Source organism: Hakea prostrata, chromosome 9, assembly GCF_041222555.1.
Source record: "Hakea prostrata isolate BN-2017 chromosome 9, UWA_Hpros_2, whole genome shotgun sequence".
Lineage (NCBI taxonomy): Eukaryota > Viridiplantae > Streptophyta > Magnoliopsida > Proteales > Proteaceae > Hakea > Hakea prostrata.
Genome location: NC_142608.1, coordinates 44754426 through 44781503, shown reverse-complemented (window position 1 = coordinate 44781503; position 27078 = coordinate 44754426). Strand labels below are relative to the sequence as shown.

Sequence of the window (27078 nt, the reverse complement as noted above, 5' to 3'; positions counted from 1 at the left end):
AAACATTTCCAAGGACGAAAACAGACAACCTATCTGACAGTTTGACTTATAAACATATATATACAGTCCAAAATTTTGTTATGTTTACATTTGAACTTTTAACAGTGGCTAATTAAGTACATACAATCTTAAAGGAATATATTCATCCACAATCTAATTAAATAAATATTAGTTGCAACAAAAAGACAAAAAGTTTCCATCTTCAACTTTAAAGGCGTTGTTGGCCGGGGCGGACCCATGATTCAATATTGGGAGGGCCTAACAATTGAAGTCTAGATTGGGGAAGCACCAATGTTTTTTACCCACACATATTGTGTGGACCCTTATAAAATCCATTAAGGGTCTTACCTATGAATTATTTTTTTATATTAAGGAATAGGCCCACATATATTTTGTGAGGTCCACAAATATTTGACAAAAATAGGTAAATTAAAGCATCAATATAAAAAAAAAAAAATATATATATATATAAAATAAAATAATTAAAAAACACACACACACACACATGACTTCAACCCTAAAAAGTTAGATGCAACCAAATTTTTTCTAGGTAAGAGATGCAAACCAATGGTAGTTAGTTACGTTACTAATTGCAGACATTTTATTTACAATATAGAATCAATAACAATTTCTAAATAATGAAACAAATAATATAAAATCAAATAAAGAATAACAAAAAAAAAGGATAATAAATTGAGAAAGAGAAAGAATACCTAATTGTGGAGAATATTTTTTTCCAAATTTTCCTTAACCCATGCTTATAGAAAGAGACGAATAAATCGGAAGAAAGAAACGGAATAGAATAAATAGGAAGAAAAGAGGAGAGAGGAGAGAGGAGAGATATGAGAGAATAAATAAGGGTTGAGGAGTTAGTTTCTAATTAGAAATGCTAATTAGAAATGACATTTTGAATATCTAATAAGATTTTTTTTCAAACATCCTTTAACCCCCACATTTATAGAAAGAGAAGAGAATAAATAGGAAGAAAATATGTGAGAGAGAAGAAGGGGAGAATAATAAGGATTGAGGAGTTAGTTTTTAACTAGGGAATGACATTAATACTCATTATTTTACCTTTAAAAATTGTTATCAATATTGAGGGAGGCCAAATGTTAAACACTTGAGAACATGGGGTTGTTTGATCAAATTGACAATTCCAGAACCTAAGAGGCAAAAAAATTAGTTCTAAAACCATTGACTGTATGTCTATAGGATATGCAGTGCATAGCTTTGTATACCATTGCATGGTTATAAGAAGCATTGAAGATATTTGTGAGGAAAATTCAATAATTGAGACAAGGGGTGCTAAATCCTTTGAAAAAATATTTCATTTTAAATTTAATAGGCTTGATAGTAAGACTAGAAGTAGCAATATAAATCATGAAAATGATTTTGTTCAGCTACTAATTTATCTTAAGAATTGACATAAGGCAGTGGAAATGAACTAATACCAACTCCAAGTGTATATAGGGATCATATACAGAAAATCAAAAGACAAAGGAAAGCTAAATTTTCATTTGATGAGTGGATAGTCTATCTTATAGATAATGACCCTCTCACATATAGTGAAGCAATCACTTCACCAAATGCTATTTTCTGGAAGGAAGCTATAAAGAGTGAACTAGACTCCATCATAGCTAACCACACTTGGGAATTGGTAGATCTTTCTCAAGGTTCAAAGGTGATAGAAACTAAGTGGATATTTTGGAAGAAATTGAAACCTGATGGTTCCTTAGATAAATTTAAAGCTAGACTTGTAGTCAAAGGTTTTAAGAAAGGACATAGACTATTGTGCTACCTTTGCACCTGTTGCAAGAATAACAACAGTGAGAGTTCATATGGAGATCGCATTCATCTACATTTTAGTGATATACCAAATGGATGTAAAAACAATATTTCTAAATGGAGAATTGGAGGAATAGATCTACATAAGACAACCAAAGGGTTATTTATCCCCTAATCAACCTAACAAGGTTTTTAAGTTAGTCTAAGTCTTTGTATGGGCTAAAACAAACACCTAAGCAATGACATGAGAAATTTGATTCTACCCTTATTTGGAAAGCTTTTAGCATCAATGATCCTAAGAGGTGCTTGTATAGTAAGTTTCATCAAGGGAAGTGTGTTTTTATTATACTATATGTAGATGACATGTTGATAATTGGAACAAGCCTAGAAATAATTAATCAAACTAAGAAACTACTGTTATCTTCATTTGGCACCAAAGATTTGGGCCCCGCTAATGTAATTCTGGGAATTAGAATCATCAGAAAAGAAAAAGAAATTATACTCTCTCAAGCTCATTATGTAGAAAATGTGCTTAAGAGATTTGGTTTTTATGATTTTGGTTCTTTCAAAACACCTTTCACTATGGAAAGTAATTTTTAGAAAAATGTTGGAGAACCACTAAATCAGAAGAGATACTCATAGATTATCGAATTTGTGACTTATTTGATGAATTGTACTAAGCCAGATATTGCTCTAATAGTTCAAAAATTGAGCCAGCATATTCATAATTTCAGTAAAGAGAACTGGCTTGGAATCGAAAGGTTACTTTGGTATCTTAAGGGTACTATGCATTATAGGCTTCACTATACTGGAAATCCCTCTGTTTGAATGGACACTATAATGCTAATTGGATCTCAGATTCAAGAGAAACACAAGCTACAAGTGGACATGTGTTTATGTTAGGGGGAGGAGCTGTCACATCCCCCCATCCCCCCAGCCGGTACCCCAACTGGCATACCTGGGTGTGTGATCCACAGCCCCGAAGATCAAGTATCGAGGAAATCATTCTCCCACATATGCAATAACATAATCATGAACAGAAAATAATCAACATTTTAATATTATAAACAAAAGATCTAAATCAGGAAATGAATATTAGTATAATCAGAGTGCGGAAAATGGTAACAGATGTAAGCACATCAAAAAGAAGTAGAGTGAGGTAGAATCTCACTCCATAGTTACAGCAGAATGTAGCACGTAAGTCTAAAAAGAATTACAACTGTTTCTAAAAGAAAGTAAGGAAAAGAAAGTCAAACTGAACTACGAGTTTTATATTCTATAGATAACATCTTCAAAATAGTGGACTTCATCAATCAAACATAGATGTTCCAATTCTACGTTATATATAATCGTAGTATGCAACTTGATCGCTCGTGGGATCATCAGCGTAATCTTCATTGTTGCCAGCACCTTGCGTGTAGTACGCTTCATCGGCTTGCGCTTCATCGTATTGTCCTTCATAGTAGTCAATACCTGTAGAATAATCTAACAAAAAGATTGCACAAAAAGGAGTGAGTTTGAATGAACTCAGCAAGGCAAGTTAACTCATAACAACATAAATAACATACAGCAGAACATAACAAGATGCAATGCAATATGAAACAGATAATGTATGTATGCATCTAAACTCTATGTATGCTGGTCTCTATTGGCAGACATGCTTTAAGTCATAGCACCATACTTCTTTGGGAAGGTCTCAAATCACTCATCATTGGTTGGTAATGGGTTCGGCATCCCTCTGGACATTCCATGGCTGGGGGTTAGGTTACTGCTCTCTCACATCACCATTGGTCTAAGTATTAGCGCATGTCAGAGTTAAGCCTAACCAAATGCAAGTCATCTACTTAGTCATATCAACTCAGTTCCAGATACGTCCATTCCTCGCCCCTAGCGATCCTTTCCAGTATCCTTCACACTAGAGTCCTCATAGTCCCTGACTACAGACTCATCAACCCTATTGGTTATCCATATATGGTAATCAGGAAGCTCTCATGTCCCCTCACAGGTTGGTTACCGGTCTTGAGTTCCCATGAGCCCAAGTCTATCCATATGCAACCCTCCCAATAAATGGCCACCGCAATGTGATTTTTGTCCTCTCACGGGTTGGTTACCGGTCTTGAGTGCCCAAGAATCCCTATTGCTACCACGGGTCGTTCGGTCTCAATACCCTTCCGACTAGGGTCTAATATAACGGGGACATCCTAGCCAAACACTGCTAGATAGCCCAAGAGACAACCAAGGCCAAGAAGGTCAAGGGCAAGGAACCACATCCTTCCAAAGCAAGGAAAGGGAAAAAAAACTCCTCAATCCCAAACCATACTTAATCAATCACATTCTCAGATCAGTCATGACATACAAAATCAACACCTCATCATACAAAAGAGAATGTAAAAGCATAATCCAATCATTAAACAATATGCAGTAATAAGCATTTCATATAAGCTTGAATAATGAACAAGAAAACATAAGTGAAGTGCTACTGTACTTACAATAGTACCTCATAAGTATAAAATACAATAACAGTATTTAAACTCAGAGTTTCTTAAATTAGAAACCAAAGTATACGCGATCTATGTTATTATGAAATAATTGTCCTTACCTTAATTATCGTCGAAGATAATCCAAAGATTAAAGAGAGAGGTTTCAAACTTAGCAATTAAACCCCTAACAATCATAGATACAACATTAGGAAAGAAGCCTAAAAGATTATAGAGCAAACAAATCAAACAGAGCGAAAAACAGAGCTTCTGACTTCATTGGTCGATTGATTGGTCTACTGACCCAGTCGACTAATCAGTCGACCAACAGAGTCAGTACGAAGAAAATACGGGAAATTTGATCCGAAACTCAATCTACAGGGTTCAGAACTTCATGAAACTTGGAGGAAAACTTTAGGATAGTATTCTAACACTAAGGGAGCAAAGATTGGGCACTAATAATGATTAAAAACACTACCTTCTAATTTAAAATCATGGTTTCCCCAATTGGGAGAAAACCCTAGAATTCAATGAAAAATATACTATGAAAATCACAAAAAAGACTAGGGATGATTTAGATCTCATCCAAGAAAAAGGTAATCAGAATCAAATATAAGTATGTCATGAAAATTAGATCCAGTCAGCTAAGAATTTAGATCCAAAAAAAGGATTAGGGTTTTAAGAAGAATTTTCAGGGTTAGGGTTGAGATCACTATGATGATCATAGACCCTAAAGAAAAGAATGAGATCATGGAAGAGATGGTTGCAAGAATGCATCATCTTCTTCCCATTCTCAAACAAGAACAAGATCAAAGAAGGATAAATCATGATACAGAAGAGATTACTAACATTGAATTGGCAGATCTGAGATGAGAGGCTTCAGATCTAGCAGAGAATTCTTCGAAATCACCGAAGAGAGTTTCAAACGAATCTTCCCACGTTCTCGAGTGTTTTAGAGGCCAGAGGACACTAAGAAACAAAAAGTGTGTTTAAATAGAGAGTGAAAAACCCTAAAATTGGATTTTCTCGGATTTAACACACAGTTGGTCGACTGCTTGGTCGAATGGCCCAATCGACCAATCAATCGAAAAATCAAGTTAGCAAAGTCCAAACAGGGAATTGGAGGATCAAATGAACACCAAACCTAAAGGGCTTTTACACACACATCAAGTAACATACCTAGGGTGTAGAAATGCCTTCAAACCAAGTCAGATAATACTTCAAGTCTTTCAACTAATCTCATCTTCAATTAGGTGCAGTTTCCTTTCTAGTTCAGAGCAAGTTTCCATAATTGAAATACCAACATCAACATCCATGGGTTCTGGGTCAAACACCATGTCTTCCACTAAGATGGCCCACAGTTGACTTCTTCATTTACTTCGGGTCATTGAACCTACAAACAACAGGGTTTCCGGGTCAAGGTTAGGGCTGGGTTTCATAGGAGCAATCTTATGTAAATCAATTAAACAATCATATGAAACTTCTTCTACAATGGAAGTAGAATTTGTAGCTTTGGAAAAGGCTAGAAGTGAAGCTGAATGACTTAGAAACTTGATTGTTGACATACCTCTGTGGCTCAAACCAGTGCTACCTATATCGTTTCATTCTAACAGTAAAGCAACAATAGGAAGGACTAAGAATAGGGTATATAATGGGAAAATAGGACACATGTGTCTTCGGTGTAATCTTGTAAGGCAATATATTAGTGAAGGAACAATTGCAATTGATTACATGAAAAGATAAGAATATAGTTGCTATGTTCACTAAAGCTATGCCTACAAGAGCTTTTAATGAAACATCTATGGGAATGGGATTAAGAAATGTCAAAAGGTTAAATCCTTAATTAAGTTCAAAGAGTAAGCAACAAAATCTCTAAATGACATGTTTGTACTACTATACCCATTATGAATAAATATAATAAAGTAGTACCATCATATCATTGATAGGATTAGTGACTTACTCTTAATCAAGCATAGCTCACAAAATGTGGGGGTGTGTTAGATGTGGTGCATAGCTAATGCTGACCTAAACAGATGTAGAGGGTGAGTCTACCTTTAGTTGGAAATTACAAGCAAATTTCCTTAAAATTACTTGTGAGACAAAGATTCGAGAAGGTTGACCGGATGGATATGAATGGTGGAAAGCTAGCTACATTGAAGAGGATAGGTTCAAGAAGTCAGACTTTACCAATAATTTGTAGCATGCTTCATCAAGTCTAGTGTAGATTCAAGTCCGAAAGACATCTACAATAAAGTGTCCTACTGTGTTTGATGTGTTCACTACTACTTGGGTCTTCATTCTTTGTATTTGAAGTTTTAACCACTGTTGGGAATTGTTAAAAAAAAATGTTTAAAACTCACGTATATTATTTTTCATTTAAAATATATGTTTATTTATGTCGTTCTATCTTGTGATTTATATAATGAAAACTTTAGTCCCATATCAGACAGAAAAGAGCTGGTTATCTCGTTTATATACAATAAGGTCCTCTGTAATATATCTTTGGGGTTAAGGATCACACTCACGCAGTACGGTGTCAACCCATGTGCGACGTGAACCAAGCCTAAACCCTTATGTGACCCAAGCATTGTTATATAGCTATATATTAATTAATATTAATTTTTCTATTTGAGTTGAGACTTGGGACATGAGTCGTGGGTCATAGGCCTTGATCTGGAAAACTCATTTTGTCGTGGGTCCTAATCCGAAAGCCCCTCCGCTGGGTGAAAGTATAGAGATGCCATTAGAGAGGCACTTTTCCTAGGGAGAGCAGCTGAAAAGGTATCTTCCTATTGGGAGTTGACCTGATTAGGTACTCTCACAAAGGGAGGTGACATTACCCTTTCACCCATAGCCTTTAGGGCTTTATATAAACCCATTTTCAAGCTCATTTTTTTACAATGAATTTTCCCTCTCTCTCTCTCTCTCTCTCTCTCTCTCTCTCTCTCTCTCTCTCACGTTGTCTTTCTGTTAAGCAGTGAAAACAACCTGATTACTCATGAAGTAACCTTTCTGGGTTTGGGTTAACTGATCTTGGGGGTGAAGACACATTTAGTACCCGTATTGCACAAATCGGGATATCTAGATACCTTAAAGCAAGTACCTCTAGTACGTTTCAACTCTGACAAAGTTCGTGACTTCAACAATCTTTCAAGTGTTCATGCAGATTCCTCAACAAGTTCTCAACAAAAGCAAGGAAGACAAAAAAGCCATTCTCAATATCAGCAAGCTGAACGCCTCTCAAGCCATTGCGTTATATTATGCGCACCTCGCACTCTAGATCCCATACCCTTGGGTTTAACCCACCTCTCGCTTCCCCTCCGAAAAGGGAAAAGAATCGGTTCTTTTGGATATGTTCCCCAATGCCCCTAGAGGTATACCCAAACATTGGTGGATCAATAATCATGAATATTGATCTTAGAAAAGCTTCTAAAGTTCAAGTATTGGGATTGGCTTCGATAGATGGTTTTCTTAATCCATCAGGGAAATTGATGAATGGACGGAGATCAGGATGCCATGCCTTATTATCTGAAATCTCCGATGTCTAAGATAGAAGATCAAGCCTGATATTACCTGGTCGGGAAATGAGATTTTTGGCCTAAAACCCTATGTGTATTGCCACTAGGGTTTAATTATGTTTGGGTATTGAAGAAGGTTGGCTTTTCCGACAAGGTGGAGCGGACCAAGAGGTTAGATTTTCTTTATTGATTAGTTAAGAGGAGTTACTAGGGGTGTCAACGGTTCGGGTTGGGCTGGTTTTGGATTGGGCCTAACAGTTTCGGGTTGAAAAACACTTAGCTCAAACATGGCCCGTAAAGAAAATAATTGTTTTGGGCCGGTGCGGTTTGGGTTCGGGCTGAGTAACGTTTTAGAATTGGGTTTACTAACAATTTGGGTTTGGGTTTACTAGCAATATGTTTTGAGTACCTTGTTGATGTGTGGAATTTATCAAGAGCGCAAAAGAAAGTTGGCATCTTGATGAATTTTAATGGGTTGTTTTTGCTTATTCTCCTCCCCCTTCTTGACATTTGTAAAAATTGATTAAAATAAATCATTAAAATATTTTTAAATGTTAATACACTTGTTAAATATTTACTAAGCCCATCTTCCAAATGGTGAAGGCTTTGACAGGCTAGCCTGACCTGGCCCAACTTGAACCAGAACCTCAGCCCAAACACAGCCCATTAAGCTTTGGTTTGGGCTGGTCGGCCTATAACGAGCCAGTTTGGTCCGATTTTAACAGTTTGAGTTAGGTTTTGATACCCTTAGGAATTACCATCTTTTTGGGGAAAATTTTGGAGACAAGTGTGTTAAATTGGCAACCGCCCACCCCCTTTTCCATTAAAATGGTAAATTGATTAGACCAAAAGACAAATATATCCTTAAGTTAATTGGGAAACTATGAAGAGGTAAAGATCTACAAAAATTACCAAATTACTTTGGAAAACCACAACACTAATTAGAAAAGAGAAACCAAATAAGATTAGGAAACTAAATCCATCAAGCTTATTGTTTCATTGGAGGATTTGAGTACTCCAATATGTTTTTTTTCCTTTCTTCTGTCATGTAAGTTGATTGCTGATCTTGGAAATGGAAAACACCTTTTATGGGATCAAACTTCCTCATCGGCGTCATTCCAAAAAGAAGGAAGATAGATTAAAAAAACAAAAAAGGTGAAATTAAGGAATGAAATCGTGCATAGGTTTAGTCGTTTTTTTTTTTTTTTTTTTTTTTTTTTTGAGTAAATGAAAATAGATTTCTTAAAAAATAAGTCAATAGTATAATAGTCTTTGTATAAATATGACTAACCAAGTAATAACCATTCTAAGAATAGGATCTATGTGTTTTTTAAACATAAAGTGAATAATAACCATTCTGACAGAATGACCTATGTGTTTTTTAGACATAAAGTGAATAATAACCATTTTAACAGAATGACCTATGTGTTTTTTAAACATAAAGTGAGTAATAACCATTCTAACAGAATGACCTATGTGTTTTTTAAACATAAAATGGAGTGTTAGTGCTTTAAGGCCTTAATTTTGGGGTGCCAGTATAATTTGCTCTAAAAAATTAGAGATAAGGAGTTAAAGGGCTATAATATAAAGTGACAAGACATGAAGGATAATTTAGAAATTATTAAATTATCTAACCAAGACTTAATGGAACTTATTAACGGAATATACTACTTGCAAATTTAAAAGACGTTCTGAGATGTCTTTGTCAATTTGATATATTTTTTAGGTTTTTGTATTTTTTACTATTTAATTTGAGTTGTTCTTGAAAGTTTCCTTCATTTGTTTTTTTGTGGTGGATAGCTTCTGATGGTGGCGGTGGTGAGTGATTTAAGTTTAGAATTCAATTTTAAAAATAGAGTTTAATTAAGGGGCATTGAACCCACAGTAATTTAATCATAAACCGGAGATAAACAGAAGAGAATCAAACATAATTTATGGACTAATAAGGCGAACACATTAGTTTAACCCCAATATAAGAGAACCTAAAATTTCCTACTTAAATTTTGTTTTTATTATTAAAAGTTTTCTTTAATATATAAATTTTTTTATTATTTTCTTGAATTATACTGAGAATGTGATGCTTGAACTGGCGTAAGGCATGACACATGAGTCAATGAACTGCGTAAGGCATGACACACGAGTCAATGTGAGAATCTTTAATTCGGAAGGAACTAGAAATATTAGAACTAAAGACCGTTCACCGAATACTGGCCATTGAAAGCACTATAAATGTTTGTGTGCAGTTCCAAGTTCCAACAAAACAAAGTAGCTTCGGTTTAAAGCTTGCCTTCCATAGTCATTGACGTTTTCAAGCTCTGCAATTTTTGATAAAGAATGGCTAACGAGGCTACTCTTCTTGATTTCTGGCCTAGCCCATTTGGGATGAGATGCAGAATCGCTTTAGCAGAGAAAGGCATCAAATATGATTACAAGGATGAAAATCTTAGGGAAAAGAGCCCTTTGCTTCTTCAGATGAACCCTATTCATAAGAAGATCCCTGTCTTCATTCACAATGGCAAACCCGTCTGCGAATCATTGAACATTGTTCAATACATCGATGAGACTTGGAGTGATGTTTCTCCCCTGTTGCCTTCTGATCCTTACCAGCGTGCCCAAGCCAGGTTCTGGGCTGATTATGTCGACAAGAAGGTAGGTTCTCTGTCACTTTTCTATTGTTTGCCTATTAGCATTTCAGAGAAGTTGCTTTGAACCGGGTTTCTCTTGTACAGTGCTGTTCGGTAGACAGGTTTACATAAGTAATTGATCCATGCTAGATCTAGAAAATTATTAGGGTTTATCAATCTTTCGTCTCTCTTTCTAGTCAGATGGGTATTTGCCCTTGTAGATTTCTTATTCATCTAACTTTTTTTGTTCTGGGCTTGGAAAATGAAGGTGTATGAATTGGGGACCAAGGTCTGGAAGAGCAAAGGAGAAGAGCAAGAGGCAGCAAATAAGGATTTCATAGAGTGCCTCAAAGTGATTGAAGCTGAGCTTGGTGACAAGACTTACTTTGGAGGTGAAACCTTTGGATTTGTTGACCTGAGCCTAATCCCTTGGAACAGTTGGTTCTATGCCATTGAGACATGTGGGAACTTGAAAATTGAAGAATCTTGCCCTAAGCTGGTGGGTTGGGCTAAGAGGTGCATGGAGAGGGAGAGTGTATCAAAAGTCTCTGCCCGAAGGTCAGAAGGTCCATGGATTCGTTCTGCAACTCAGGAAGATGTTTGGTATTGATCAGTAAGGGAGAAGAGATTGAAAATATACAGCAAGAAGAATAACTCATATAATTACCCTATGACAATGGGAAGTTGTCTTTTTTATTCAATGTGTGTTTTTCCATGCCTTGGGTTCGTCAAGGAATAAAGTTATTAGACTATGACAAAGGAGGAATAAAGTCAGTATGACAAAGGAGTTTCTTTTTCAGCGTGTGTAGTTTCTTTTTTTTTTCTTTTTTTTTTTTTTTTTTGGTAGAAGTGTGTGTGGTTTCCACGTGTTGTGTTGTCTATTTGAGCGAGATTTATTGATAAAATTTATGTACTAGTCTTCCCAACTGTCTTTGTGCTGCCGTTTTGGTGGGTGCAGTTTTCATGTCTTAGAATTATTTATTTTGGAATTTCTATCTATTGCATACTTTTAGCAGATTATTCTTTTTTTTTTTTTTTTAATTATTATTTTAATGATAAAAGCTTTAAAGATCTAAACATAATAATGCTACACATTAGGGTTTCATAGTTCATTTTTCCTTTTTCATTTTTTATATTAAGAAATCTTATTGAGGAGTGGAAAGATGACTCATATAAAGCATCTGATTACAAACATCCAAGAGACATGGAGAGGTGAGGGGGTACTCATGCAGTTATGTTTGTACTTTTTTTAGTTCTTTGAATGAAGTGTTGTTTACAAAAAAAAAAAAAGAGAGGTGAGGGGTACAAAAGTCTTATCTATTACCGACTAACCTAATATTGCTGGAGAGTCCGCTACTTAGTTGGCCTCTTTAGAGATAGGAGACAAGATAAAACCTTGAGATTGCCTCAAAAGCCCTTGGATGTTCTCTGTGACATTAGCACTTCTTGGGGAGAGCTAGTGGTAGGGTCTTGGACATCTTAACTAGTTGAGAACTATCAGATTCAATAGGGGTAATTTACAGTTGGACCCCCTAAGGTTTGACTCTTATCAGATTACATAAAAAAAAAACCTGTAACTTGCATTTGTCTTCCTTGTGATTCTTAGATACAACCAAACAAAAGATACTCTGATAGTTGTTTAATGGTTCAAGCTATAGTGGATCGATCCAGCTTATCTAGAAGGCTAAAAGTGTCACATCCACCCAGCCGGGTATGCCAGACACAGTCCCGAAGATCAAGTATCGAGGAAACCAACCTCCCACATTCACAATAATTTAATTATGAACAAAACATAATCAATGTAGCATTACATAAACAAAGAGATCAAGATAAGATAAAGAGAAATACAATATAATCAGAGTGCGGAAAGAATGATACCAATATAATAATCAATGTAGAATAATCACATGTAGAGTGTGCGGAAAATCATTCCACATAACACAGCGGAATGTAGTTCAAAACTGAAAGAAAAGCTTACAACTGGTTCCCAAAATGAAAGGAAAAGAAAAGAAGTAATCAAACTAAATTAAGGTCTCTTCTAACTTATAAATACAACTTCTAAAAGTATAAGTTTCGGAATCCAAATAGCGAGTAACTAGCACATGAGTGTGACTAATCCTGACGCATTATGTCTTCACCCATGAGTTCTTCACTTTCCTAATCACCGTAGCCACCAGCTTGGGAGTAGTATGCATCATCGGCTTGTGCTTCATATTACTGGCCTTCATAGTCGTCAGTACTTGCAAGATAGTCTAACAAATATACTGCAAAAAGGAGTGAGTTCAAAAGAACTTTATATCCACCGTAACTTAGTAAACATGATAGCAAAATATAACATGATGCAAGATGATATGAGACAAACAATGCATGTATGAATCTAACTCTATGTATGCTGGTCTCTATTGGCAGACATGCTTTAAGTCATAGCACCATACTCCTCTAGGTAGGTCTCATATCACTCTCCCTCAACCATCTCGGTATCTTGGGTTCTCCGGTGGTAATTGGGTCCTACATCCCTCTCGGACATTCGTTGGCTGGGGTTTAGGTCACCGCTCTCTCACATCACCATTGGTCTGAGTATTGGTGCATGTCAAGGTAAAACTAGCCAAACGCAAGTCATCCACTTGGTTATATCAAGTCAGAGTCAGATACTTCCATTCCTCCCCTCTTGGGATCCTTTCTGGTATCCTTCTCACTAGAATCAGATACTTCCACCCCGTCGGGATCCATCATCCTCCACAGGGGAGCATATCCATGGCTACAACCAACTTGGACTAAGGACTCATCAACTCTATTGGTCATCCACAAATAATAAAAGGGAAGCTCTCATGTCCTCTCACAGATTGCACACTGGTCTTGAGTACCCATGAGCCCAAGTCTACTACTTGCGACCCTACCAATGAATGGCCCCCACAATGTGATCCATGTCCTCTCATGAGTTGGTTACCGGTCTTGAGTGCCCACAAACCCACATTGCTACCACAGGTTACTCGGTCTCAATACCTTTCCAAATCGGGTCTAATATAATAGGGACATCCTAGTCAAACACCGCTAGACAAGCCCTAAGTATGACAAACAATAACCCGGGAAAGAGTCAAAGGGCACCATCGGAAATGTCCTATACCACTTCCACTAATGTCCAAGGACAAAAATGTCAAAAGGACATTCCCCAATCCCGAATCATACCTAAGCAATCACATTCCCAATTCAATCATAACATACACAACTGATATTCCAACATATAAAAAGATATCATATAAACACGATTAATCGAATATATAAATTACAAGAATAAGTATCCATATATGATCAAGTAATAAGAGAAATACATGAACAAGGTACCACTATACTTGAAGTACTTGAAACAGTAATATCATAATAAGAAGATGGAAGAACAACAATATATTCATGAAATTCCCAAATTAGAAACTAAGATCATGCAAATCTAGGTTAATATGGAAACAATTGTCCTTACCTTAATTAGATTCGAAGAAATTCCAGAGAACAATTAGATCAAGTCCAAGGTTAGCAAACAAACCCTAAACAAACATAAATACATCATTAGAAAAAATCCCTAGAAGATTGGAAGTCAAACGAATCAAATCGGACGAAGAAACAAGCTACTATCAGCCTTGGCAACCTGCTTGGTCGATTGGTCCAATCGACCAACCAGTCGACCAAGTGAACAGTACGTAGCTGAAAACTGAATTTTTATCCGAAACTCATCTTTCGGAATTCAAAACACTCCGAAAATTCAAAGGAACAGTAATCTAAAACTAACTAGCATAGATTAAACACCAACAATGATCAAAATCATGACTTTCTAATTTGATCAAAAACATGGTTTTCAATGAACACAAGTATGGATTCAAAGGAGATATTAGAGAGAGCAAGGTTTCACTCTAAAGGATCATTAGCAATAGATCAGAGATGAGAACTAACATGAGGATGAATCTAACATGCTAGAGAATTAAGATTAAACATACATTCATGAAGATATCAATGATCTCACTTAGAAAATCAAATATGGAGATCATAGCATCATTGGAATGAATGGAGATTCATTCTCAACTTTGGAGATTGTAGAAGAGGTGTTTGCAAGGATGCAATACCTACTTCATAATCACAGTAAGGAGATTAGATCATAGCAAGAGTAAATTCAATAGCAAGTTAAGAGATTACTAAACTTGATGATAAACAAGAGATGAAAGCTTTGAGAAATTGCAAGTAGATCTTCCACAACACCAAGAGAGGCTTTGAGAGAGGTTCTCCACGTTCTCTAGGAGTTTCAAAAACAAAAGAGGCTAAGAAACACAAAGTTCTATTAAATAGAGCATCAAAACCCTAATCAGAGGATCTTACAAGATCTACTGTCTCTGTTGATCGACTGCTTGGTCGACTGGCCTAGTCGACCAAGCTTGACAGTAAGGCTTAGTCAGGGACTTCAAGGCCCAAACCTCTTCCAAATCAAATGGGCTTCTCCCAACTCAACATATGACTCACATAGCATAGAGGAATGCCTTCAAATCATGTCCACCTATGCTTAAGGTCCATCAACCAAGCTCTTCTTCACCAAGGTGCAGTTTCTTCTCTAATACTACCAAAGTTTCCAAGTATGGAATACCATCATCAATTTCCATGGGTTCTGGGTCAAACACCATGTCTTCCACGGAGATGGCCCATAGTTGCCTTCTTCCTTTACTTTGGGTCTTCGGACCTACAAACAACAGGGTTTCTGGGTCAAGGTTAGGGCTGAATTTCACAAAAAATAGTGTGTAATAGGAGATCATAGGCATAATCCAAGTCACCAAATGCAAGGATATGGCTTCATTGGTAGTCCTAAAATAACAAGGTGAAAACAAAAAAATTGTAGTCAAGATCAGAGACGACCCAATGAAAGAAACAAGAAAAAAAGTATCCATGACATTTGGCCGATGGTTTGTAGACCAAACTTACGTCCATGGCAAGCCCCTACAAGGAAGAAATTATAAAACTTATTCTTGACAAAGTGATTGCTTGCACTCATTCATATTTCTTATTTATACAGAAGTGGAGAGTTTTACACTCCATGGGATTTTACATGAGATTGGGTTTGGTGATTAGAAAGTAAGGTAGATAAAGTAAAATTCAGGAGAGGTTTGGATAAGGCGAAACTCTAGAAGGTTGGGTGAGGTAAGACTTAAAGACCCAATCCTTCACATTTCTGTGAGTTGGTTAATAACCCTCTCTCAAACTAATGGGATTATCAGTTACATTGAGTTTGGCCTATAACTTCTTGAACCGAGGTGTAGTTAAGGCTTTTGTTAAATACATCTGCAATTTGATCATGAGTGGAGATGTATTGCACCTCCAAATCCTTTCGAGTGACGCGCTCTTGAATGAAATGATAATCCACTTCAATGTGCTCTGTCTGTGCGTGAAAAACAAGATTTTCCGCAAGATTGGTAGCACCTATATTATCACACTAGATGAGTGGTACATCACAGATGAAGATGCATAAATCCTTAAGAAGTTGACGAATCCATAATAATTTTGCAGAAGTGACAGCAAGGGCACGATACTCAAACTTCATACTTGAGCGTGAAACAAGAAGTTGTTTCTTTGCCGCCCAAGATATTAGGATTGTCCTTTGAGAAATACAATAGCCAATGATAGATTGTTTGTTGTCAATATCCCCCACCCAATCAGCCTGTAATAAACAGTAATGGGGAATGATGAGCCCTTGTTTATTAGGAGTCCTTGATTTATAGTCCCTTTAAGATAGGGCAATATCTTTTTAACAGCCTCCCAATGAGGAGTGCGAGGAGAGTGCATATGTTGGCATACTTGATTTACAAAGTAAGTAATGTCAGGCCTTGTGATACTCAAGTACTGTAGAGCTCCAACTGTGCTTTTATATAGGGTAACATCATCATAGGGATCACCATCATTGGAAACAATGATTGTAGGACAAGCCATTGGTTTTGCCTCCATCATTTTTGTTCTTGCTAAGATATCTGAAATATATTTTGACTGAGAGAAGTGAAGACCCATAGAGCTACGTGTGGCATGGACTCCCAAAATATAATGGATGCTGCCAAGACTCTTCATGGCAAATTTAGTCCCTAAGCTGTGGAGGAGGGATTCTATTGATGCAAATGAGTTACCTATGAGTATTATATCATCAACATAGAGTAGAAGGTAAAACCAAATATCGGATTGATTGTAGACAAACAATGATGAGTCTATTGTAGATGCATGAAATCCTAGCCCCAAAAGAGATGTGGTGGACCATCGGAACCAAGCACATGGTGCTTGTTTGAGACCATAAATCGCTTTGCATAAGCGACATACATGATTGGGGTATTGTGAGTCGACAAATCTCTGTGGTTGAGCCATATATACTTCTTCATCCAAGAGGCCATGGAGAAAAGCAATGGTGACATCTAGTTGATTTATTTGCCAATAAAAAAACAAGTTGGTGCTAACGGTATAGATGCATTTAAGGCTATGATAAGGGGATATTTTGAAGCACACAACACCCTTTTTTCTTGTTCCATCCTTGGACCAAGTGATCATTGGGTGGCTATTGGTGTCAGCTAGTTCAGATCTAGGTGCATGGTGAATGAGGGAATGTTTTTGGATGATTGAACTGTAGTGGATGATGGAATGTGGATGGAGCTAGGTGTAATTGTAGAGGTGGTAGGTAAGACATGACCATTTGTATTAGTGGGTGGGGTAGGGGGTATCGAGGTGGGTACATCTGATGGTGAAGATTAACACTAGAAGGACCCACAAACGTTGAGTTGGGTTGGATCAAAGGCGTGGAATTGAAGTGGTGCCAAGTTGAATGTGAGTAAGCCCATGTTCTCTAGGTGCCAGTGTTAATGCTTGTTGCCTAGAGTGAAAAGGTAATGACGTAGGGTGACATTTTCAAACACGGTTCCACAGTCAGTTTGAATATTCTTTATTCATGCATTAAATTGTGTTTCAACCATTTTTGCAAAAATGTAAAAATTGAAGGAACTTCATTTTGGGAAAATAAAGGAAAGAACCATGTATATTTAGAAAAATGATCAACAATGAGCAAATAATAATGATAACCATAGGTAGAAATAATGGGAGCATGACCCCAAACATCCATGAAAATTAAATCTTTGACTAACAAAATTTGAACTAGAAAAAGGGAACTTCTTGCCTTTGCCACTTTGACAAGAAGAACTAACTTTAATAAGTGAAGCAGAAGTGAAAGGGAGTTGGTGATGACGGAGAACACAATGGAGTATTGGTGGTGCATGATGGCTTAGACGATGATGCCAAACGTTAGAGGAAACTTGTTCACCAATGCAGGCATTTGGTATGGATGGAATAGACTATGGTTGCTTGGACCTAGGACTTGGCAAACAAACATGGTAGAGATCATTAAGTGTTGGCCCTTGAAGTAGAACCTTCCCTGTTTTCAGATCCTTTACAAGAAACCAAGAAGGATAGAATTCAAAAACACAGTTGTTATCCTTGCTAAATTCAGACACAGATAGAAGAGTTTTAGAAATATTTGGAACATGCAAAATATTATGCAATTTTAAAGAATAAGGCAATTGATGGGAACTAGTGTGTAAAATTTTAAAACCTGCACCATCACCAACCATCACATTATCTAAACCAGAATATTCAGAGTGGAGGCTCAAATTGGACAAGTCATTAGTGATATGATGAGTGGCACTAAAATCTGGGTACCATGTCAAAATTTCAGTGTTGTAGGCTACAAGTTGCCCGGAGGATTGACGTCCTTGATATGCAAGGTTCAACCGATTGTAACAGTCAATGGCTGTCACATCCACCCAGCCAATACCCTTCCTGGCATACCCGAGTATGTGATCCACAGTCCCGAAGATCAAGTATTGAGCAACCATGCCTCCCACATACGCGATAACACAATCATGAACAATAATATAATCAAGGTCATAGCATATAAAAAATGAAATCACGATAAAGATAAGAAACAATATAATCATAGTGCGGAAATGAAAGATACCAAGGTATATAATCAAAAAGGAAGAGAGTGAGCGGAAATCACTCCCTTAGTAGCAACAGAAAGTAGATCAAATTATAGTTAAGGGTTACAAATCCAAGTCTCGAAAAGAGAAATAAAGAGATGAATATCTAAACAATTGTTTCCTCAGTCTTATACAAAATGTTTTCATAAGTATAAACATAAGAGACTAAGCATGGCCGCTCCCTCACCAGAGTCGAACTAATCCTGGAACAAAGCGTAATCACCCTCAGGATCTTCACAGTAATCCTTGTGGTAGCCAATACCCGGAGGGTAGTATGCCTCATCGGGGTTCGTCTTGAGGTAGGTGCCATCAAATCCTTCAGTACTTGTGGAATAATTTAACAAAACATTTGCACGGAAAGGAGTGAGTTCGAAAGAACTCAGCAAGGCAATTATTCCATAATAACATAGATACATGATACAAAACATAACACGATGCAAGATGATATGAAACAGATGCTACAAATATGATTCTAACTCTATGTGCTGCTGCAGACCCAAAGGCAATTATTCCATAATAACATAGATACATGATACAAAACATAACACGATGCAAGATGATATGAAACAGATGCTACAAATATGATTCTAACTCTATGTGTGCTAGTCTCTATGGTAGACATGCTTTAAGTCATAGCACCATACTTCTTTGGGTAGGTATCAAATCACTCTTCCCTTAACTATTCTGGTATCTTAGGTTCTCCGATGGTAATTGGGTCCTGCATCCCTCGGGACAATCCATGGCTGGGGTTTAAGTCACCACTCTCTCACATCACCATTGGTATAAGTATTGGCGCATGTCACGGTAAAGCCTAGCCCAATGCAAGTCATCTACTCAGTCGTATCATGTCAGATCCGGATACTTCCCTTATGGCACCAATCAACTCGGACTACAGACTCATCAACCCTATTGGTCATCCACAAATAGTAGACGGGAAGCTCTCACGTCCTCTAACGGGTTGGTTACAGTCTTGAGCGCCCGTGAGCCCAAATCTAGCTATTTGCAACCCTACCAATAAATGGCCTCAACGAGTATCCGTAATGTGATCTATGTCCTCTCACAGGTTGGTTACCGGTGTTGAGCGCCCATAAAACCACATTACTACCACGGGTCGTTTGGTCTCAATACCCTTCCGATTCAGGTCTGATACAACAAGGACATTCTAGCCAACACCTCTAGACAAGTCCTATATATGACATCCAATAATCCGGGAAAGCGTCGATGGGCATCTTCGGAGAACATCCCATACTATTCCCTCCGATGTCCAAGGACAGAAATGTCAATAGGACATTCTCCAATCCCAAATCGTAATTATCCAATCACATTCTCAATTTCACCATATCATACATAAATGATACTTCATCATATTGAAAGGCAAATCATAACATCACATGATCAATCATACATGTAATTGATAAGAATGAACAGTCATGATAATCAATAAGTATATAAACACGGTACTACTGTCTCAAGTACAAACAGTAGTCATATGATGTTCAAATACAACAAAGAAGCTAAGCCTACTAAGTTGCCAACATCAATGTAAGATTCACATAGTCTATGCATTTATGGTGATAACCGTCCTTACCTTGAGTCAAGATGAAGATAATCCAATGATCACAAGAGAATGATCCAAAGATAGTACATAGACCCTAGACAAACATAGATGAAAGATTAGAAAAGAAATCGGGAAAATTGGAGGTCGAACGGGTCAAATCGGGCAATTACACAATGCAGCCATCAATTGGTTGACTGACTTAGTCGACTGACTCAGTTGACCAAGTGAACAATGCAAGGTTGAATAGTGCATTTCGGTCCAAAACCTAACTTCCAGAGCTCGGATCACTCCGAAATTTGAAGGGATTGTTAGGAACAATAGAAGAACACTACCTAGAAAGTAATTAACATAAATCAATGGTCTAATTAGGAATTCCCAAATTGAAACCCTAGGTTCTATATGCAAGAATCATAGGCATCAATGAAATTATATGCAAATGCAAGGAACATTAAGGAATCAGCTAGGGGAAATGATATGCAATAGATTAGGATCAAATGCTAGCAAGAAATTAGACTTAGCATGCTACACAAATCATTTTAGGTTAAGAAAACAAGTTGCTATGAAGAGAATCATGGATATGTATAACTAAGAATCAAAATGAGAGCATAGCATAGGTAGAAATGGAAGGGGCTTATGCATTAGCAAGGAAAGAACACATGAAGTGGTGGTTGCAAGGTTGCACCAATTTCATGGTTTCAACAGCAAGTAAGAGAAGGGATTAGAGTAGAATAGAGAGTGAGAGAGAGAACACATACATTGGAGATGATTTTGGGGATGAGAGGCAATGATTGGCAATGATTGATGCAAGATTCCTTCACCACTACCAAGGGAATGTCTTGGGAAGCTCTCTCCACGTTCTCAGGAGTCTAAATGAGTGGAATAGGGTTCAAGTCACGAGGTTCACTTAAGTAGAGTGGAATATCCAAAAAGCATCAAATTCTCGAATTTGGGAATCCTTTGGTCGACTAGCTAGTCGACCAAGCTAGTATAGCAAGCTTGATACAGGGAATTGAAAGGCCAGAACAACTCAAATTCAAGTGGGTTTTCTCCTACAAGTCAATCAACAAGTCTGATCAGAGTAATACCTTCGAATCAAGTCCGGAAGTGCATCAAGTACTTCAACTAAGCTCCCCCCCCCCCTTCTAGGTGCAGCTTCTCACTAAACACTGACAGTGCATCCAAGTAAGGGGCACCATCATCTATGTCCATGGGCTCGGAATAAAACACCATGTCTTCTACAGATATGGCCCACAGATATCTTCTTCTTCCACTCCGGGTCTTCGGACCTACAAACATCAAGGATTCCGGGTTAGGGTCAGGGTTAGGATAGGGCTGGATTTCACAATGGCAATGTGGCCTAGAGTGTTACATATTTGACACACAAATCGGCCAGTAGTTCGATTAGGTGGCCTACTTCCTTGTGAGTGAGTCAGCCCTCTACCACGATTACGACCACTATTGAATGATTCAACAGCTTGCATGTCATTACAATGGGTGGTTGAGTGATAAGAGTGCTGAGCTCTAGGATGCTGTGAGGCAAATTTGTTTGCGATGAGAGCCATAGTTGAGGGCTCAGAGTGGTTGAAACTAAACCTGTTGTAACTCGTGGCTGATGAGAAGATTGAGAAGTTCATTTAGGAAAGAAGATCTATCTGAGTCATGACCGCAATAACAAAGGATTCAAAACTAGCACGGAGTCCTTCGAGAACACACAAAACAAGATCACTATCAGGAACAACGTGGGAAGTAGCAACAAGAGAGTTAGCGATTGATAAGCATGCATTTACCATTATTTATTTTATTAATTCCCCATACTTATTTAATTAAAGAGAGCTAATTGAGTATTTTTGTGTATTTTTCAGGAATAAGGTGATTTTGGTTATTAGAGATAATATGGAGTAAAGTTGGAAAATATTTTAGATATTGGTGGATTTTAAATCATGGCATTCAATCTTGCTGCCCAAGAAATCATGAAAAGTGAGATCTTAGCTAAATTGGAAACAGGTGGAGGTCTAAGGAACAAAATTGGTAATAAATCTGAAAATCGGGTAAACAGACCTACCTTCAGTATTTTGGGCATATCTCTCTCGTATGAGCTTTGATTACTGTTATTCAAGATGCTATGGAACGATATTGAAAATATCTACAACTTTATTGTTTTGAGTTTTTCCAAAATTCGAAAGAATAAAGGTCAAATTGACGGGTAAAGAGAGGGGATTCATTGTGTGTGAGAGACAGAAAAGAGAAACCAGCCACAGAGAAGAGGAGAAGACGGCGAATGCGGCACTCATCTCTCTCATTGCTGAAGAAGAAGACCACATCTCTCTCTCTCTCTCTCTCTCTCTCTCTCTCTCTCTCTCTCTCTCTCTCTCTCTCTCTCTCCTCCCTATGTTTCATTTTTATTTTTCTTCTGAACTTTGTGATAATGAGTAGCTAGTTCCTTTTCTTTGGGATGTAGATGAACCATGCTTATTTTATTAATTTGATTGTTCTATCTCTTCTAGTTGATTGTGTTTGAGTCTGGCCAAAGATGTTTTATTGCTCAGCAAACTAAGCATGCCAAGCTTTGGCGAAGGACGATAGTCTTGCGAAGATAGGGCATATCTAGGAAGACCATCCCTAATTTGCTTTGAAGTGTAGAGTTATATTGGTTAGGGAAAAGCATTGGGGATTCGAAATCCCAAAGATCTTCACATATTCATAGTTAAAGTTTTTGCATTAATTAGTAGATTTAGTTTGAATTTAGTTTTGGTAAATTCAATCTTAGTGACTTAGCCTTTTAGTTCCCCATAGTTCGACTCCGTACTTTCTGCGTGCTAGATTAGTATAGAATTTTATTTTTGATTGGTTAGCAACATGATCAGCGATGCTTTTCATCCTGCTGAAATAGTCTGCTAAAGAAAGAGAATCTTTTCTTAGTGTTTTTAACTGATGGCACAACTGCATGATTCGAGTGCATGACTAAGACTCAAGGGCATTCCAGACAGCGTAGAAGTTTGAAGTCCAACAACCTGTGACATAACAGGTTGTATCAATGTAGCATTGATCTAGCTTAGAAGAAGTTGATCACCAAGAACCCATTCTTCATAAGCTGGGTTCGAGTTTGAATAGTAGGATCAAAAGAAAGAGGAATCGTCTTTGCTGGACAGACAATTGATCCATCGAGATATTCGTACATCCTTGTGGCATGTAGGTAGAAACTGGGAATGCCAAAGAAGATGGTTTTGGCGATCAAGTTTGATTGAAACTAGATTGGTGATGTTGGATTGAGGATTTAAGGGAGAGTGAAGGAAGGGTTGTTGTAGAGAGCTATTGGTAACAACGGAGATTGAAGAAGAAGTTGACATCGTGAAGAAATGTAAGAGGCAATTAGTTCAGGTGGCTAACTAATACCATATAAAACTTATTCTTGGTTGAAGTAATTGCTTGCATTCATTTATGTAATAGTTGCATACTTATACAAAATTGGAGAGTTTTACACTCGATTGGGTTTGGTGGTTGCATTTGATTGGGTTTGGTGGTTACAAAGTTAGGTAGATAAAGTGGAACTCAGGAGAGGTTTCGATAAGGCAAAACTCTAGAAGGTTGGTAAGGTAGGACTTAAAGACCCAATCCATCACGTTTCTGTGAGTTGGTTAATAGAAAATCATGAAGGAATTCCAGAGAGTGAACAAGAACAAAGATGGATCAAGCGTCCTCCCAACAAAAAGGCTTCCCTTTTATTTCACTGGGGTGGTTCGGAAAGCTCCAGAAGCCAAAGAGCAATTACTGGTCCCCCTCATCATTGCCAACTGCTCAAGTCGGCCTAATGGTAACCGGATTCACCCCTTAAAGGACAATGATTGGTTAGCTCCAGGTGGGGAGCATACCAAAACCTCATGTCGAGTGGAGGAACTAGAGTTCTTCTAAGAGTGGTAAGAGCAGACAAGGGTTTCACACTTGATCAGCTCCTCCAATTTCTCTATATAAGTTCATACACAACACAACTTGCACATCAGCATCTTTGAGAACCAAGCTCTTAGGGTATATGCTCTGCAACTATTAGCTGAAGCAAGTAATGCCTAGAAAAAGTTGCAATCAGAAGCATCAAATGTTTCTACTTCAAAAGCATCAAAAATAGTTTTGACTGTTTCTGGAAGTGGAAACACTTTTTTAGGCATTCGATTAAACATGCTCCTAGAAGAAGTGAAAACATATCAGCAAGGTTTAGTAGAGTAGACAGAACAACAAATATCTTGAGTCAAACAGCTTTTTTCCATTCTTTTTTTTTCTTTTTCTTTTCCCTCCCCCGAAGCAAGAAACACCAAAAATTGTTTTTTGATTAGTTATCAAACAAGTCCTTATTGTCCAAATGAATATAAAGTACAGGTATTTTCATCTCTATTAGTGTCGACACACAATACAAAGCCACCACCGACACCGGCAAAGAGTCTCTAATTGGTGACTTAGTCTCTAACATGACAGTATTAGGGGAAAGAACAAAAGAGATGATACAATGGCAACCTAAGGATTTAACATCCTAGTTTCCTGAGAATTTCTTTTTCTTTCTTTTTTTTCTAGAAAGGGATTCCCTATCACACCCCCACCCAACAGTATCGGACCAGCCCGACAACCCGTGGGTGTGATCCAAAGCCACAAGATCCGTAGTTACACTATCAATAATAATAATATACACAATGCTATAATCAAGAGCAAAGGACAATTCAATAATTAATTGAGGAATAAATGGTTCCAAAATCTAAGAAAAATGTATTAGCAAAAGCAAGGAGTGAAATCCCCCACAATCCTAACCCAAAAATCTATATTGTAAGTCCGAAAACCCACAGTACAAGTAGAAGGCAACTGTGGGCCATCTAGATAGAGACCACCGGATTGGAGTATGAACCAATGGTAGTGGATGGAGATGATGCTGAGTTGGGAGTGTTGTCAAAGTTTGGAAGGAGATCTAACTCAGACGTTGACGGATGTGGTAGATGGATCAAGTATTCCTTAATGACATGTGTGGAAGGTCCTAAAATCAGGTAAGACCATTCTAAAGTGTAGAATAGGAAAGAGGGCAGAGCCATGGGTTTTTGGAGCCTTGTTCTGCTTTGGGAAAAAGTAGTTCCAAGGGCTGGTTGATTGGCTTGGTTGCCTCGGGCGACCACCTTGGTTCCAGGTGAAAAAGGGCAATTTTGGAAAAATGATTTTTGAGGCCCTATTTAAGGTGTTTTCATACTAAAACGTATCATTTTGATCCAAAGTCATCAGAGAATGTTAGAGCTTGTTAGAGAACTCTTCATGAAGGACAATGTGGAAGTCATCTGAAACAGTTTTTGAACAACAATTACTTTCTTGAAGGTTAGTATTCATCTTCTTCTTTCTAATTCTCTTCTATGATTGATTTCTCCTACAGTCTAGACCTAGTTGAAGGCTCATAGTTACTATATCAACCTAATTCTTCAATCATCTTTACTCTAGAGTGAATCTCCATTAACTTTGGCATATCCGTGAATCTTCCAGATTGATTTCAAAGAAGACCTAATATAGGAATCATTAGGTTTTCATTCCTTTTGGTTTGATTGATGTCTAAACTATGATAGATCATGTTCTAGTATTATTTCAACATTTTCTAGGTAAGTTATTTGTTGTGTTGGGAGAAGCCACATTGAAAATTTTGAGGTTTAGAGCTTGAAATCCCTAAGTTTGGGCTTGCTATCAGCCTGGGTCGACTGGGCTAGGCTACCCAACTAGGCTGCCCAATGACAGGGGCTTTTTGTGTAAAACTCTATTTTGTAGGGTTTTTTATGCTCTAGATATTAGAACTTCGTGGTTTTCAGCCCCATTATGTTCCTAAGCCTCTGGAGAACGTGGAAAGGACCTTATAACCTCCTCTTCGAAGCCAAGGAAGATCCCCAAGCATCCGTTAGAGTTTCTTCGTCAAATCTTCTCCTACAAGGTTAGTAATCGAACTATTTCTCTCTAGATCTACTCTCTCTTCTATTTCTTCTAATTGTTTTTATTGTGAGGAAGATATTACACTTCTATAATAGCCTATTCTCTGATCATCATAGTCTTAGAGTGAATCCCCATTCACTCAATGTTCTCCCTTGAAGCCATATGTTGATGTTCCATGTTTTTGATCTGGCATGAGACCATGGGTTACTCTCTCTTTGTTTTCTATCTACCTCTGTGATTGAGAGAAAGGTCTCACGCCAATTTTACAACCTTTCTTTCTATCCCCATAATTTTTGGGTGAATCCCTTTTCCCTCTTTTACTTTGAGAATCTGTTGTTGGTTGATTTTGAAGGAAAATTTTAGGGTAAGCTTCAAGAATGGGTATTCATTCGAAGACCTTATTTTCTTTTTCTTGTTAGACCCTTCCCAATGCCAATTCTTGATTTTGAAAAACTACTCTTTCTTTCCTAGAGTGAATCCCCATTCTCTCTAGTCTTTCAATGAGATACACGGACTCTCTTCAGTAAAACCCTAATTTTTATGGTTCGATTATAACTCTATTCCATTGACCTTATTTGATGCTTGAATCACATAGATATTCTTAGTATGTTTTTGGGGAACTCCCCTTCGAATTTCAGAGTAATCGAACTTCAAATGAAGAAGTTATGACTGAGTTAGGGTTTTTTTGTCCGTACTATTCACTGGGTCGACTACTTGGGTCGATTTGGCCAGGCTGCCCAGCCAATCAGCCAACAATGACAGTAGCTGAATTTTTGCTCCGTTTTGACTCCAATCTTTTGGATTTGCTTCTTATGGTCTATACATGTTTGTTTAAGCTTGTTTAGGTGAATTTGGATTTGTTCTCTGATCTCTCTCTTGAAGGTTATAGATTCGGAAGTCGAGATGAGTATGTTCTCTCACAATATACATTTTACATGCTTGTTATGATATGATTCGAATGCATGAGTTAGCTACTGTTGTTTTACTTTCTTAACGTTGTATTACTTTTGTAACTACAGTAGCATGTTCATATTGAGATTTACATATTAGAATTGATTATTAAGTAATGTGAATGTGATTTGGACTATGATGTGAATGTGATATGTATGGAATCATAATATGATGTGAATGGGGAATGCCCTT

The 27078-nt window shown here is 37.4% G+C and overlaps 1 protein-coding gene across 1 annotated transcript; it reads left to right on the top strand.

The window, feature by feature from the left end:
* Positions 1-9991: 9991 nt before the first annotated feature.
* On the top strand, positions 9992-11419 carry LOC149005293 (putative glutathione S-transferase). The gene is given in 3 exon segments (XM_089168153.1): positions 9992-10429; positions 10673-10945; positions 10947-11419. Coding segments are annotated over 3 exon segments (663 nt in total). The 5' UTR covers positions 9992-10114; the 3' UTR covers positions 11022-11419.
* The last annotated feature ends 15659 nt before the right edge of the window (positions 11420-27078 follow it).